We start from the raw sequence: 16,389 nt of genomic DNA, 5'->3' as shown, positions 1-16,389 counted from the left end.
GCATTGCAGTAACCTAAAACCTCAATTAAATATTTAGAAATATAGTACAGGCAGCCTAAGACAAGGCCCGGCAAAGTTCCCAAGGGAATGTGAACACAGCAAATGTAAGAGTTCTAGGCTTGAACAATTTTCATTGACTTTCCCTGCAATGCTAGAAATTTGGGGACTGAAGGGAATTTCATTGGGAGGCAGAATTCTTATGCAAGGAATGCCCATGTTTTGATTCCCTCCATAACTAGGCTGACCATATGTACTATTTTAAAATAGGACAGTACCATTTTTTTTAATATTTCCAAACCATCCTTCATTTTAATATAAATGTCAATTTTCTCCCGTCTTCAAGAAAAAATGTACTGCTATGTTGCAAAAATGGTTTGATTATCCCTGTTTGAAACTGTGGTTGTCAAAAACAAAATTGTGTCATGGAGTACGGGACGTTTTATAATAAGATGTTGAAAGACCAAAATATGCTGTGTAAGATTTCTTCATTGGAGTAATAGTCCATGGTGATCATGGTGAAATGCAGTTCCTCTTTATGAGGTTTATCACATGGGGACAATTGGAAATATAAATGGTGATTAACCCATCAAAATCATGCATTCATATTAACATTTTTACATGACTTTGCGTTCAAAGCGTGATTATCCCAGGAATATCCTGGGATAATTGAACAATTCCGGTAATGGTTTTCACATGATGTCACAGTGAAAAGTGGTTAAAGTGCCATTATCCCGTGAATAACCAAGCAATAAACAGCAAACCTGACTTTCCCGTGAATGATTTTTTGCTGTTTATTGCCTGTTTACTTCCTGGTTATTTCCAGGATAATGGCTCTTGTGTGTGAAAATGTTGTTTTAATCATGTTTTAATCTCAATTGCGCGATGAGTTCCATCACTGAAGACCAATTGTTAGCTCAATATGTTCATGTAATAAAATTTTGTAACCATCTGACTTTTTCAAGAATATGGAATATTACATAACTCTGTCCCATTTTTGCCATCCCAATGACTTATTTTTGTCTGTGGAAAATATGGTCAGCCTATTCATAACTATACCCCTGGATGAGAGACTGCATCTGATTCACTTGTGTCTAGTTAGTGTGTGCCTCCACAAAGCCTTTTAGCATGCATTTGAAACAGTACCAAATTCTGAATGGTAAGTGGCATCTGAGCTGTTGTCTTTGAAGTTTAAACACCAATGCTGTTTACTGCACAACCTTCATTAACCGTATGCTCTGGGGGAGCACCTCTGTGCCAGAACCAAAATGAGCCACTTGAATAAATAGTAACAATATTACAGATCCACGTTAAACACAAATAAAAGCCAGATATCCATTTTCATTAGGAGTTTGCTTACAATGCGTGAAACATTAAAAGCCCATTCACTTTGGCAATGGATGATTATCTGACTTTTTTATTATCCAAAAGAGAGCTGATGTGTCCAGATGGAATTTAATACTATTGCTATTGCACAGAATTAGTGTCATGTTTTATTGCATTCAAACAGTACCAGATAACATTATTTGGTAGAAGGCATTAGTTCTTAAGGAACAGCTACCCAGCTGGTGTGATTCCTTCAAAGTGCCGTTACTTTTCTACATGCAGATGTCGCTTGAAAGTGCATTTTAATTGCATTTTGTTTTAATTTTATACCGTAAGTCTCCATAGGTCCCAAACTAGAAGAAAAATGGGAATAATTAATTAATTAATTTGGAAAATAGCATTTTGACATAGGCGTGGGACAGACTGCCCCAAAAGGGTGGCCTGCCGGCAACTTAATTCCCTCCAGAGGAAAAAGAACATAAGCGCCGTGTGGGCATCATGTGGCACTTATGTCACAATGTCGGCGCCCATGTACACAGGATGCCACCATTGTTATGCCGCTGCATCGTGCTAGGGTTAGGGACCATGCGGTTGCTTGCACAGTCCATAACCCTAAAATCGGTGCCAGCAGGGCACATTTGGGCAGTCTGTACCGCACCATAAATTAGCTGAAAACATATCCAAGGGTAACGATTTTGGCCATACAGCAAAATACAGTAACACCTGAAATACAAGAAACAGTGATACTTTTATTGGACCAATTAAAAATGCACATTTTTTAAATATTGGTTGTGTGTTTTAGGTATGTTTTTAACTTTTGTGTTTTTGTATTAATTTTATACTATTTTAACTAGATGATTTTAATTGTTTCTAAATTTGTATTGTCATGATTTAATGTTTTAGCTTGAGAGCTGCCTTGGGCCCCCCCTTTTTAGGAGAAAGGCGGCATAAAAGTGAAATAAATAAATAAATATACATGATGCATGTTTTTGAAACTCCACTGACTTCTTCCTCAGGCAAAAGTGTTAAAAACATATTGAAGAAGGACCAAAACCATATTTGTCAAGATGCTGTTGCTGTTGTCAGTTAAGATGGTCTGGAGAGCTATCCTAAAATGCAGAAAATAAAATTTAAACTCCATTATCACCAGAAAAAGCAACTTGAGATTCAGGCTGTTTCGGCCCTGTGTGAGGCTCCCTGCCTCTTTCTTAGGCAGAAAACATTGAATTTCTCAAGAAGTCTCAGTACTGTTGCATCTGCAAAAACCTTTAGGTGCTGTTTGGGTAAAACTTGCCAATGTAGTCCCAATTAAAAACATGTTTTACCCTTCTGGAGGTAGAAACGTTATTTTCCTTTCTTAGTACCCTTGCCCTAACTGTTGTCTCTTCCTCAGGTTGCTCTTTCCTAGGACAGCAGATTTAAAGTCTGATATGTAGTGTACTGGTTTGAGTGGAGGCCAGGGTTCGACTCCCCACTCGGCCATGAAACCCACTGGGTGACCCTGGACAAGTTGCACTCTCTCAGCCTTAGAGGATGACAATGGCAAACCCCCTCTGAACTAACCTGCCAAGAAAACTCCATGATAGATTTGCCTTTGGGTTGCCTGCCATAAATCAGAAATGACTTGAAGGCACACAACAACAACAATGGGACTATCTGATGATGCATTTGGGCCCATTAATGGAACTATAAGATAGATGCAAAGTCAGTTTCTGGACTTAAATCCCCTGACTCCATTGTTACTTTTTTTTAAAAGAACTAAACAAACTTATACTTTGAGGTAGCCTTGATGGTTGTCAGTTAAAGCAAAACCGATAGGTTGTGTTAATGAGTATTTATAAAGCTTGGCAAGTTAAATACGGTAGCTGCCCTTTTCATGAGGGCTGTTCATATTTCCTTACAGTTTAACTTTCCACTAAATGACAAAAGGGTAGAGAGAGAGCTCTGCAGTAGCAGGTGCAGCTGGTAGCATTATCACTCGTTTCTTTTTATGGGCAACTACCTAACCTGCTAAGAGATAGACAATGCTTGAGAACAGACTATGATCTCATATACATTTGAGCACATAGCTTTCCATTTGCCAACATAGTATCTGCTTAAGTAGGACTAGCTCAATACATTTTTAAAAAACAGTTGAAAATATACCTTTTCCGGCTGGCCTTCCCACCTTAATTTGTTTATTATTTTCCTGCCCCCTTTTCCCTTTTCCCTTTGGCCCTGGATCGATGTTTCATTTTCATTTCCTTTGCCCCTGACATGTGTATTTTCCTATTTTATTGTTTTCCTGTTCCTGGTTTTTTGTAGTACTGTTTTTAATTCTTATATCAGATTTTAACCTTGTATTGTACTGTTTTTATAAATCTTGTAAGCCGCCCTGCTCATTTCCATGGAAGGGCGCGGTTTAAATAAAATTTATTATTATTATTATTATTATTATTATTTTGCCATCTGAGGTGGAAGTGGACATGTTAATACACACCCCCATGCACACTAAAAACAAAATGCATGATAGGAAAAAAATAATTAAAAACAGAAATAAAATGCAATCCCCACTCCTCATTCACAAGTAGAAAACTCGCATAGAAATTTGGTTTTCATGTCTATATAGTCAAACAGTACAACGAAGCACTTGAATATAATTTTGCATATAATTTTTATTTTGAAATATATATGCATATATATATTACAGCTACTTAACATTTTAAACATTTTAACTATTTAAATTTTAGTGCCAATAGTGTGCAATAGTATAGGAGGCACTTCACAATTTTAGACTTTAAAAAAAGGTATATAAAAGCAGCAGCTTTTCAGTAAACAACCCAGTGCATTCCCCATGGATATGCTATGCAATAAATCACCTTTCCCCACAAACTGATTTGGAGTATGTGAAAAAAGAGGTGCATTCTCTGCATTTCCTGAGGGAAGAAGCACCACCATGTCCCTCATGGAGAAGGCTCTTCTTATCTTCTCTGATGGAGGTAGAATGGAATTATTTTATTTTGCTTGATGATTGCAATACCATATTTCATATTCCCAAAGAAACCTCCCTTTCCCTCCTTTTTTGTTTTTTAAGACCAGAAGAAAAATGAGGGCTGGCTGCGTATTACGTTGAACATTGTAGACAACTGTCATTCCAAATTGCAAAACAAGTGCAGACAGAAGGTGACCCTGTATTCCTTCAGCTCAGGATCTTAGTAGAAAGCTGCCACTTCTCCAAAGTACAAGCCATGTGTATCTAAATCCCATCAATCCAAATTATGTGATTTCAAAGCAATAACACTTTTCTCTGTATGTAAAAATATATCTGAACACTATTCACATTTCTTGCAACTGCCTTGGAATTAGGCAAAGAAGATAATGAATTAAAAAAAATGCTGCCTGATATTCAGATATATGAGGCACCTCTAAATCAAGTATGAGGAATGTGTGGCTTACCAGATGTTGTTGGGCTGCAGCCTCCATCAGCTCTAGCCAGCATAGTCAAGCTACAGAGATGATGGGAGCTGCAATCCAAGAGCATCTGAAGATGTCTCCCACCTTGATTTAAAATGTTGGCTTAGTTCCCTTTGAATAATACCTGAGGGGAAGGGGGTTGTTAAAAGCAGTGTATAATGCATAGCAAATAAATATAATGCAAAGCAACAACAACAAAAAAGGCAATTCATAGCTACATTATGGCTTCAAGTATGTATGTGAAAACAAAACAGTAATTAAAAAAAGAAAGACTTTCTCAATATGGCTCAAGTGGTTCTGACTATTGGGTAGTCCTCATGTAGAACAACTTTCCCGCCATCTTTTGTAGGTGACATTCCAAGTTCATCAGGAAAGTGTGTGCAATGCTCTGGAGTGGCAACAGCTCATATGGCTCAGACTGAGGGCTTAATGAATCCCTTTATTGATACTTAAAGCCTTTAAAATGGGAGAGGAGAGATACAGTGGTTAATTCACTGCTAGTCAGGGGGAAGTCAAATTATACTGATCAGCTTTCAGAAACCAGGTCTTTCCTCTTTTTAATTCTTCATAGGCGAAGGGATAAAAGCAGAGCTGGAATAAGTTATTCTTTAGACCATAGCTCTGTAAATCATACTGCCCATTCTGAAGGGGTCAATTTTTCTTGAAGTTGTTATTTTCAAATGCTGGTAAATGGATTTTCTCAAACCAACATGTTGGCAAGGATCAAGCTCTGCTTCTACCCAGGAGATGAACCTGCCTCCCTGCATCTTAAAGGTTCCCTACCCTTGCAACTAAAGAATGCATAGGTATCTGCAGTCAATGTTAGTAATTTAAAGCCAACACAAGACCTTATGCCAAAAGGCAGTGGGACCATTCCTAAATTTATATTAATGAGCAACAAGAGATCATCCCTGTTCTCATCCCCAGCAACAGCAAGACTGGGAATGGGAAAACTCTTATCTTGATTTTAATCTACAGGGAAGGGGAGAGGATGAGTGCTTAATTGCCTGCCCAAAGGCAACTAATTATATGTGCTTAATTCTGCAAACCTGAATACAAATGCTTATTTTATATATGTATATTTGTTGAGTTAGACAATAGGAGCTGCAAAGCATTGTACAGGCTGTTGTGAACTCTCCTCTCCTTCAAAATGAGGCATGGGTCTGCTTTCAAGAGATTATCTGGCATTTTCTGTGCACTTGCAGGCATGTCTTTACAGTCTTCACCAACCTGGCAATCTCCAGATTGTTGGATAGTAACTCCCATCATCCCCAGACAGCATGCACATTGCTTAATGCATTTTGCCCACTCAAGACAGAACACTTTGCTGCTTGAGGCAGAACAGCAAATGGCTCCTTGAAGTCAATGTGCACAGCCATATTATTTTGATGCCTAAGGCAGAAAATCACACAAGTGCCTCTCCTCCTTCCTAAAAGTAAAATATTTACTAATAAATAAAATTAATTAATCAGATGGTAATAAGCTAACAACTTGCTGCATTTTCCTGACATCCCAAATCAGCTGCCCCGAGGTAGCTGCTTTGTTCTGGTGAATCTTAGGAGGGTGGTTCTCTGAACTCTATACTTACATGAGCTAGGATATGGCCTATACTGAAGCCAACCTGTCTCGATGCAGCAATGACCTGGGTGGGGGGAATGCTTGGAAAAAATATTGCTGCTTAATATTAAAAAAAGTCATCTTCTAGAGCAGTGGATCTGTGTTTGGACTTCCAGATGGTTTGGAATTGACAATACTCAGAATGCCTAAACACTGGCTATATTGGCTGAAACTTCTGGGTGGTGAAGTCCAAAACGTCTGGAAGGTCATAATTTGAGAACTGCCAATTTAAGTACCAGAAGCTTCACTGAAAGTACCAGCAGTTCTACCACCAAGGACAAAAAGCCCCAGAAATGGCATCCAGTGCAAGAGTTGAATTGCACCCAGGAAAATCAAAAGGCGATTCTGTTATGGCACCATCATCACAGCTGCTATTTTCTATGTGTTAGTTTGTACCCTTGTCAGTGGCTGCTGCTACACAGCAGAATTAACACAGTTTGACACTGCTTTAACTGTCATGGCTCCATCCTATGGAATTCTGGATTTTGTAGTTTGTTATGGCAGCAGAGCTCTCTGGCAAAGAAGGCTAAATATCTCACAAATCTACAAATCCGAGAATTCCATAGCATTGAGTCATGGCAGCTATAGCAATGTTGAACTGTATTAATTGCAATATAGATACAGCTAGTGTGAGCCTTTTTCTGTCTCTCATACAAACCTGAAAGTTCTGAGGTAGGATGCCAGCATGGGGCAACCAGTGGAGTGGTAGGGAAAGAGGGAAGAGACACGGGGAGAATGGGACCTGTCTTTCATCTCAAGGTTCTGGAGGGCTCAGAGAAGCCACAGAAGGACGATCCATTCTGAGAGAAAGGTCCTAACCCACACTCAGGACTGGGAAAGCAGAAAAAGACTACAAAAGAGGCTCCAAGATATTTACCACCAGTAGGAGAGCCCTGCTCTCCATTACAAAACCAGCACAAAATTTGCCTTCTCCAGCACTGTGGGACTTCATAAAAGTTACAGATCTGCAGCTGTTTTTGCCCAGAGGACTACCATAGAGATGGACCTAGTGCAAGGACAGAACAGAGATGAAGAACAGCATTATTCAGAAGTAAGTCCCATTGAGTTCAATGGGACTTACTAAGAGTGTGTGCTCAGATAAGAGGACAAAACAATTTTAGATCTTTAAGGGCATGAAAATGATAGTCAGTGTCAATCATGAACTAAATGAAAGACCAAGCTATCCTGAAAGAGGCAAGGACTGTGCTCCTCTTTATGGTAGAATCACAATGTGAAGTCTTTTCTTTTTACTCTTGTTATGCAACAACAACAAACATATTATTTTCAAGCTCTGGGCTTTACTGTCAACTATAAAAACAAAAACAATCAATTTTTGAAATCTGAAAACAAGGTAAATATGCTCCCTGGAAAGAAAATGGGATTTAATTCAAAGTAATATTGCATAAAACTGGTATTAAATACACAAGAAACACATGACAATTCTTTTAACAGCATAACCAAGTTTGAATATTGTTAGTTAAATCAATATTTTAAGAAAAGCAAATATTGTTGCCATATGCACTCAGATGTTTTAAGAATATGGAGTGAATTTTAAAAAATTAAAATGTACAGAATATATAGGATTAGCTTTCAAGTCTTCCATTTAAAGAGCTTTAGGAAACAGAAAAAAGTTATCAAGAAATGATTAAGCAGATCTATTGACAAAGCTCTGTAAAGCAAGGAAAAAGAACCCACAGTTGTGTGTTCAAAATCTTGGCTTCACTGAAGTCAACAGTAGTTTCAGCCCAGATTTCAACGATGTGAAATCTAGCAGCAAGACAAAATTATGCATAAAAGAAGTGCTGAGGGAAGGAATATGGCTATTTTTTTTAAAGCCAAAGTAGACTTTAAAGAAAACCCTGCTTTGAAAGTGAAGCTCCAGGTTTACAAACCTGTTAATATTTCCATTAAAATGGTTGGAAAACAGCCAACAAGAACTTCAGGGCAGCATGATTCAGACAAAAGTAAGCATGTCTACAACCCATCAATTTCAGCTGAAAGAGTTCTGAATGCGTTCAACTTTCCCACTGAAATTCTTGGACTTGCAGCTTGATCGTCTTCACATTTACTCAGAAGCAAGATGCAGACATTTCAACAAGGGAAACACGTTTTGTGGCTTTCAAATGTGCTCAATGTACCCAGTTTGTCCCCATGTTTTTCATCAGAAATTTTGATTCATGTTTTAGTTAGCAGGAAATCATTTTTTTGTCTTTTCTTTGTGTAAGGCACATTTAAGTTTTGGTTACTACTTGTCAGGAGGGCAAAAAATCTGATGGAATATGGAAGGAGGCAGATTACCCCCCCCCTCCCGTTTCTTAATTTTCCTTCACCAGTTCAAGAAATATCAACTCACTCACCTGCCCCCTATAAACCCTCCTCCTGTTCACAGAATAGTAATAAGGCTGCATGTAGAGAGGGAGGAATCAACTATGAATTCAATTGGAAGAGAAGTGAATCGAATTTGGCCCCTTTAGAAATGGCTTTCTCTTCATAATGACCAAGAGGGATCATTGCTAAGTAGCTGAAAACAAATGAGATGATGACAAAGCTCTGCAGAGCTATATCTCTGGCCTATGAAATAATTAGATGGATGAAGGAGAGTCCATATGTAAAATATTGTAAAAATCCCCCTGATCCAAATCATTAGGTACATATTATTCAGGTACATACCCAGATATCAGAGCAGGGATAAGGAACTACAGTATGCCTTTACCCATCCACAAGGGTTTGGTTCCAGGCCCACCTGTGGATGAGAAAAAGCCATGCATGCTGAAGCCCCAGTTATAGTCAATGGACTGCAACGTATGTGTGGTTGTGCCAGCAGAGGTGCATGCAAATGCCACCACTGACAACAGTGGGGTGAGGCGATTCAGGGATGCTCAAATCCACAGTTGGCTAGTCTGCTGATATGGTGGGCTCACTGTACTTCCAGGTAGGGTTCAGAATCCCACCTAATGACACTCTGTGGGCTGGATGATGTCAGAGCAATGGCTTAACATGATTGAGTTCTCTGTCAAAGCATGAGCTGAAACTTTTTTACCTCCCACTTTGGCCAATAGCCCAGCTTCTCTTCAGCCACTCGTTCCCTGCAAGTAGTACTTTCAGCCAGGCTTGCAAGCACTCCCCAAGTCCTAATCAGGACTCAATTAGTGCTTGCAAGCACTTGGCTGAGTGTCCAGCTTTACCTTCCCTGTGTTGGAAAGTCTGGGGAAGCAAAGTGCTCTCAGCTGGTGCTTTCAGGAGCTCTAGATGGCTCACAGGTGAGCTTCCCAGCCACCATATTAGGAGACAAGGCAACAGAGATGGTTCAAACTCAGTGCCAGCTGAGAGTGAGAAACTGAATCCTTTCCACCATATCTGGCTAGAGATTACAATGGGGGATTTCTTTCACTCTCACCTTTAGCCTTGGGGGTGGTACAGACCAGGTTGGATTCCAACCCTTGACAGGAAGGATTAGGCTGTTGGCTACAGGTTTTCCCCATACACATTTGAGAGGGTGCTAATGACACACATGATTTTCAGATAAATCCACAGATGGTTCTACATGATTAATAGCCACATGATTATTTCAATGCTGGAAAAGCTAATGGATGTTAAAAAATTGATCCTAACATGTTCAAAGGGAGCAAGAAACAATATTGCATGAGGCTCACAAATCTGCTTTTCAAAGGTGAGGATTCAACTGACCCTGATAATGTTCTGTGGGGAGAAGGAAAGATTTGTTCTGCTTAAGAAACTTGTGGAGACACGCTCTACAAAGGCTTTTTGCTTTTGCTTTCTCACAAGACTGTGAAAACATTACTGGCTTTTCGCCAAACCACCTCTGGTCTCTGACACCTGTCCTATGCTCACTTACACCCTTTCTTTTAACACTATACTTTGGATTCCCTGCTTTTGGAGTCTCCATGTGGATTATTAATAAACTGATGACATTCTGGAGCTGAAGCTGGTAAAGCACATCTGGCTTCCTTTGGTTGTTTTTTTAGAATCCTCCTCTCTTCCAAAACATCACCGTGGAGCAGTTAGTCCATGGCTGGCCTGCAGATGAGGCCTGCAACACTCCTTCCCTGTCACTGGCTGAAGAAGCGTCGCACCATAAACTGGCCAAGCAAGATCACCGCAGCCACTGTCACCACATACTTCCAGTACACATTGTTTAAGTCCAGTGCTGCCACCTAGGGGAGAAAGAAAGCACAGTCACCCATAAAGCTCCAAAGAAGCCACTCCAGGGCAATGGCAACCATCTCTCTCTCGCTCTCTCTTTCAATGAGAAGGCTGGGATATTATTTTTTGGACTGTAATCCTGAGAACTCCCAGCCTGCATGGGCAATAATGAAGCTCATCCTGAACTATTTATAACAGGCAGTAGGGCAACTGCTACATGCAGATTAGTCTTTAATGGATATTGGAAGACCTCCCTCAGATTTTGATGGAGTCTTCTTCTTTGGAATTTTTTAAACAGAGGCTGATGGGGGTGCTTTGATTGTGTATTCCTGCATGGCAGTCAGTTGGACTGGATGGCTCTTGATGTCTCTTCCAACTTTATGATTCTATGAATGTTAAGAATCAACATGCTTGAACTTTTGAAACAAAGTAGTAATAAAACTTCCTGCCAGGGAAATGTACTGTCTTGGTACTCTAGCAAGAAAACGATGAAAATTCTCCTCCTCATTGCTATCCATCAGGATTGACACATCTTTCTATAATCCATACTCCAGTCAGTAACATCTGATGGACTATGAAACTCAGATGATGCCATCATCATCATCACCATTGGGATTGTGATGATGACATCCCACTCTATATCCAAAGATCTCAGAGCCTGGCACAATAAATTAAAAGAGAAACATTTTTAAAACAAGGTAAATCACGGAACACTTTCTAGCATTACCAGAAAAAAAGAATCCAACAAGATGGGTGACATCCTCTCCCACCTCCATTATGGGGCTGCATTCCCTCATGTTCCTTACCCCCTACAAAGTTGGTCAAAAGAAATAAGGAGTATGTGGGGTGACAATGGTGGAAGCCCTGCACAAATAAATTTATAAAGGACACTCACTTGTCTGTGATGTCTCTGGTCTACTTACCCATCCTCCCTGCTGGGCAATCCATTGGGCAATGTGGTTACGAAGCACAAAATCAGCGATGTAGCGTGCAATTCTCCTCAGGAAGCCGGTCACCCCATGCTGGTATACATGTATTGCCATCCTGTAGCCAAAGCCCAGCAGTGCTATCACACGACCCCAGTTTATACCACTATCAAACAAACTGTGGAAGAAAGAGGATATTTGTATTTTTAAAAAGGCTACTTTTCTAGCTGGGCATTTGCTTTTTGCTGCCCAGTCACATTCTGCAGCACTAATCCCTGGTGAATGTGAGTGGAGCCAAGGCTCTTAAGCGGTCACGTAAGATACATTCTCTCCATCATAGAACTTGTGGGAGAAAGATGCCACCTTGTCCCTCTACCACAACTTCTAGCACCTTGTCTAAAGTATTCCCTTTAGCTTATTTAGTTAGCAGAATGCACACCTGCTACTAAAATTTAAACTTCCCAGTCAAGATACTTTATAAAAGTTACAACATCTCTTTCCTGGATGGGAAGTTACAAGGGCTTAAGTGCTGCAGCTCCTCTACCAGTAAGACTTCAACCTGGCCTGTAAGTACAGTAGAAGCATAGCTCAGAAACAGCATGTGTAAGATTAAAAAGGAAGCAACTACCAGCCTGAAATGGAACAGTCCATTCTACTATCTCTCTCCCTCCAATTCTGCTGCATTCAGAGAGAATAGGACTACAGGTCAAATTATACAGCACTCACATCTAAAAGAAGAAAAAATAAAATAGGACAGATAAATCTGCTGTATAGCCAGAAGCCCACATTATATTCCTTTTTGCTCCTGTGCAAAAACAAGAATGAAACTGCTGCAATGATGTAAATCCCACCTCTAGTTGCACCCCAATGTGTCCTTTATTCCAGATGTACCGCTAACTTAGAGCAGAATAACCCACCAAGGAACTTGACTCTTTGGTTTCTTGTTAAATGCCAGCCATATGGTTGGGGGGGGGGGGTGAAGAGAGAGGGTGAAAACAGTATTACATCCACTTGTTTAAGGTGCTAGCAACCTAGTGTGTTTCTGTGATTTTTCAGCCAAAGTAGGGTGAGAGACAACTGCTACCTACACAAACACAAAACACACTTCCTCCTACACTATGCCTGCCCTAGATGGTCAATTTTCAGATAAACTCTTTTCTAGATACACATGCTTTGTTGTTTTTCCCTGTAGTGACACTAATCCTCAGAATGCTACTTCATTTTGTTGCATGGCCAGAGAGGGTTAGCCAGACAGTTTAGCTCAGCATGATACATGTTCCTTCCTGTAATTTTAATGTTCTGTTGAATTTTAAATCCTTTTCTTGAGTTAGTGTCTATCACTGCAGCAAGACCATTTGGCTGATTTGTTTTTTTAAAACAGCCAAATGTTACAAGTTAGCATTTTAACAGGCCAACAGGAGTAACCCAATGGTATGCAAATTATTGTGTTACCTAACCTTGGGAGTACTATTGTAGGGAGCTGAGCAAGCATAGTAAGGATCGGAGAGACTTCACATATACTACCACATTGAAAAGAAGAAAAAAAGGGAAAGTAAAAGCACTGTAAGAAAATTTACCTGATTGCAGTACACTGACCACCACAGTGTACTGGTGGTACAGATGGTAAAACAGCAAGAACAATGCCATTTGGCTTGCCAAGGTGGGGAGAGCAGAAAGAGAGGACAGAAGAGACAGTTAAACAACATTAATAGAGAGCAGGCAGTGGATATGTGGCCACTGATATAAGGGTGTCTGTCCATGTACTGTGTTTTTTGGGGGGATTTTTTGGTAGAAAGAAAAATTGTGAAAGGTAACACATGGTCAAAATCCTCCTAGCAATTACCCCAGTGGAAACACTTAGGCTTTCTTAAAGCCAATTCATTTAATTAATGCCATCAGTATAATGTCCGGTTTTATGGTGCTGGATCAGAGCTGGTCTATATAGTCCTATATCTTCTTTTCCACAGTGGAGAACTCAAAGCCTCTAAGCATGAGTGCAACAGTGTCCTAGAGGCAGCATGTAGTCATTTTTAACAATTAGCAGCCAAAAATAATACAATAATTGGTAGATAATAAGTAATGTTGTTTCTGTATATGTTGTGAACCCACTTTTAGTACAGTAATTTGCAGAAAACAGATACGTAAAGCGGCATGAGTTGATCTGATCCAGAAGAACTGTTTTTATTTTCAACAGCTTTTTAGAGGGATCTCTATCTCTCTTTGTGTGTGTGTGTGTTTTAACCATAAGGAAAATGCATGTCCATTCATACTGGTCATAAGCAAATAAGGCAGATGTGCCATGAGCCTATTCAGACCTGCTCTCAGGTAAATTAAGACAACCTTTTAAAACTACAAAAAGGTACATACAACATTTTGAAAGCAAGAATAATATGAATGAGAACACCAATATATGGAGTTTAATTCTGGCACCAGTGTGGTGGCCAGCTTCAGTCAATTTGGCAAAATTTCTAGGAGTATCTAATAAAACAAAAACAGTTATACATTGGCTTATTAAGTTTCTGAGGAAGGAAAAAATAAGAAACTGCAGCCTAGATTCACCAAAAAACAAACAACCCCCCCCCCCAAAGTATGGGATCAAGCAGATGGGCAGGAAAAAGCAGCCCAAAGCTGCGTTGTCTTAGAGAGGGGCGAGACCCCACTGACTGTACTGTCTGCTCCCAAGGTGGCCAGAGTGCACATGTCATGACCACACAGCACGGCATCAAGCTGTGCCACTGATTAAATTTTTAAAACTCCCCCTCCCCATCCATTGTGCATCATCGCAGAATCAAACTGCTAGTGACTGCCATCCCCTTGGATGGCTGTCCCTCTGAACCTCCACACAGTCGCATGTGCGACCCGCCACAGGGAAAGGGCATCATAGCAGAGCTGTGTCCATTAAGACACTAGCAAGGAACAATCATGCCCTCACTTCAACCCATGCTCCCTCTTCAACTGTCTGGTTTGTGTATGTTGTAATGACATCCACTGGAGGTGTCACACTTTCATGTCTTTCCACTGCCACCCCCAATGCTTGGGTATGGCAGCTCTGTCCTTTTTAAATGCGCATCTGAATTGGTATGTTTATACATATGCGGGTAGGCTAGAGCGCTCCTTTAGAACTGCTCTGGCATTGATGGGCTTATATGCAAGTTCAAAGGTGCACACTTTCCAGGATAGTGCTGCTTCTTTCAGCTTCTTTTTAGTCTGGCTTTTTTCCTTAAAGTGGGTGCAGTGTGGTTTCCAGCCACTTTGGGGGCATGTGTAATCTAAACACATGCCCCAAAAGTAGCCTGAAATCACTTCTTTTGGCCCATCTGTTTTAGGCCCAAGTCAATAAAAACTTTGCAATGATGGATGCTTGAGTAAATTGCTTGCACGTTCAACTTTCATCTACTTTGTTCTTATCTAACAGGGTTAGAGAACATATGCCCCCCCAGATGTTTCTGAACTCTAACTCCCATCATCCTCAGCCATCATGATGACTATTCAGGGACAATGAGAGTTGGAGTCTAACAACATCCAGAGGCCACTGAAGACTATACTCAAGATTTTGTCATGCTCAAGAAGAACTGTTCAGCCTCCCACATACCTTTTTGGGAAGTAAAGAGGAGGCTGGGTGTCCTGACCTACCTGGTGGCTATTCTAGTGAAGTATTCATAGGCATTGTCCCTTGTTGGCTGCAGTGACTTCAACATATCTGAGAACTCCTTGTCGTAGCGGGCATTGATGTCATCGCCAATAAGGGCCAGGCGCCTGCCCACCTGGCAATTTGTGCTGCCAGAAAGAGAAAGGCAACAGTTAGGATACAAGTGTGAAGGTAAGAGAGGCATATAACCTTGGCTTAGATCCAGAGATGACACAAGGTTAACATCTTTGCCGGCCTACCTATTTGGCTCCTGCTGGATTGCAGCTATTTCTGGGTCGTGTGGCACATCTCCTTCAGTCTGCTCCTGCTCTTGCTGATACCGGTAGAAAGCATAGCTCTGGAACACCTCTTCGGTCTGCTGAGCCACCTGGTCTTCTGCAAAAGGGATGCAATAGGGAGCATCAGAAATCAGGCAGCAACTTCTATTATAAAGGGCATTCAGACTTAGAATATGTACGTAGCTTCAGATGTTGCTAGATCTTGTTGGATTACAGCTCCCACGAGTCCACCATCAATGGTGAAAAATGTTGGGGGCTGGTAGCTCAACAACATCTGGAAGATCTCATGCTGGAGGGCAACCCCAATCTAAAGAGCTGCTTTGGTTCACATGAATCTGACCATCAACAAAGATCTGTTTCAGAGACTGCTTTGGGTTTTTTCCAATCTCAAGTTTAGGCAGGCAGCTACTGGAGAGATCTTCCCAAAACTATGTAGCTTCCTACCAAAATATGAATACTTGGCTCTTTGCTATCTTAACAGGCAAAAGCTGCCATGTTCTTTCATGCCTTTAGTGGCCCTTAGGAATATCTAAAATTTGCTGTTTAATACATACTTAACTCACAGCTTCACTGTTTTTGTCTTCTGCCTTCATTGTTATTTCAATAGCGTTTTTTAATTGTTATTTGTAAGGCACCTTGAGGTAAACTGGTAAAAAGACAGGAAATAAATATTGTAATTAAATTGGCATTTAATGCTGATGCTCTACCCTCTGAGGTTAAAGATGAAATGAGGGAAATACCATTGCAAGGAGGGAAATATCATTGTGGTGGGAGAAGATTATGACCAACACAGAACAATTCTTATGCAACCCAATAAAATAAAGACAGAGGGCAATGTGATCCCCTGCCCCAGACCCGGTATACTGAAAAGCTCAGAAAGGAACTAAACATTCAAAGATACCAACATATTCTATAAAGATGTGTTTCTTAACCTGTGGTATATGTATTTCAACTTTTAAAAAATCTTTTTTATAAATTA

General features: G+C 40.4%; 1 protein-coding gene across 3 annotated transcripts in view; it reads right to left on the bottom strand.

The window, feature by feature from the left end:
- Positions 1-4,015: 4,015 nt before the first annotated feature.
- Positions 4,016-16,389, bottom strand: part of BAK1 (BCL2 antagonist/killer 1) — a 50,129-nt gene continuing 37,755 nt past the window's right edge. The window contains exons 3-6 of one of the 3 annotated variants that reach the window (XM_042465196.1): positions 15,372-15,507; positions 15,117-15,260; positions 11,481-11,661; positions 4,016-10,568 (exon numbers count right to left, since the gene is read on the bottom strand). In XM_042465196.1, the coding sequence (XP_042321130.1) occupies positions 10,464-10,568; positions 11,481-11,661; positions 15,117-15,260; positions 15,372-15,507 (566 nt within the window). In that variant the 3' untranslated portion in view covers positions 4,016-10,463. Of the gene's footprint in view, positions 10,569-11,480; positions 13,135-15,116; positions 15,261-15,371; positions 15,508-16,389 lie in introns of those variants that run through there. The other 2 variants (XR_006103691.1, XM_042465197.1) reach the window with 2 other exon arrangements.

The sequence above is a fragment of the Sceloporus undulatus genome, chromosome 4 (genome assembly GCF_019175285.1).
Source record: "Sceloporus undulatus isolate JIND9_A2432 ecotype Alabama chromosome 4, SceUnd_v1.1, whole genome shotgun sequence".
Classification (NCBI taxonomy): Eukaryota; Metazoa; Chordata; class Lepidosauria; order Squamata; family Phrynosomatidae; genus Sceloporus; species Sceloporus undulatus.
The sequence above is the reverse complement of the archived record's forward strand: the minus strand, read 5'-3'. Positions and strand labels throughout refer to the sequence as shown.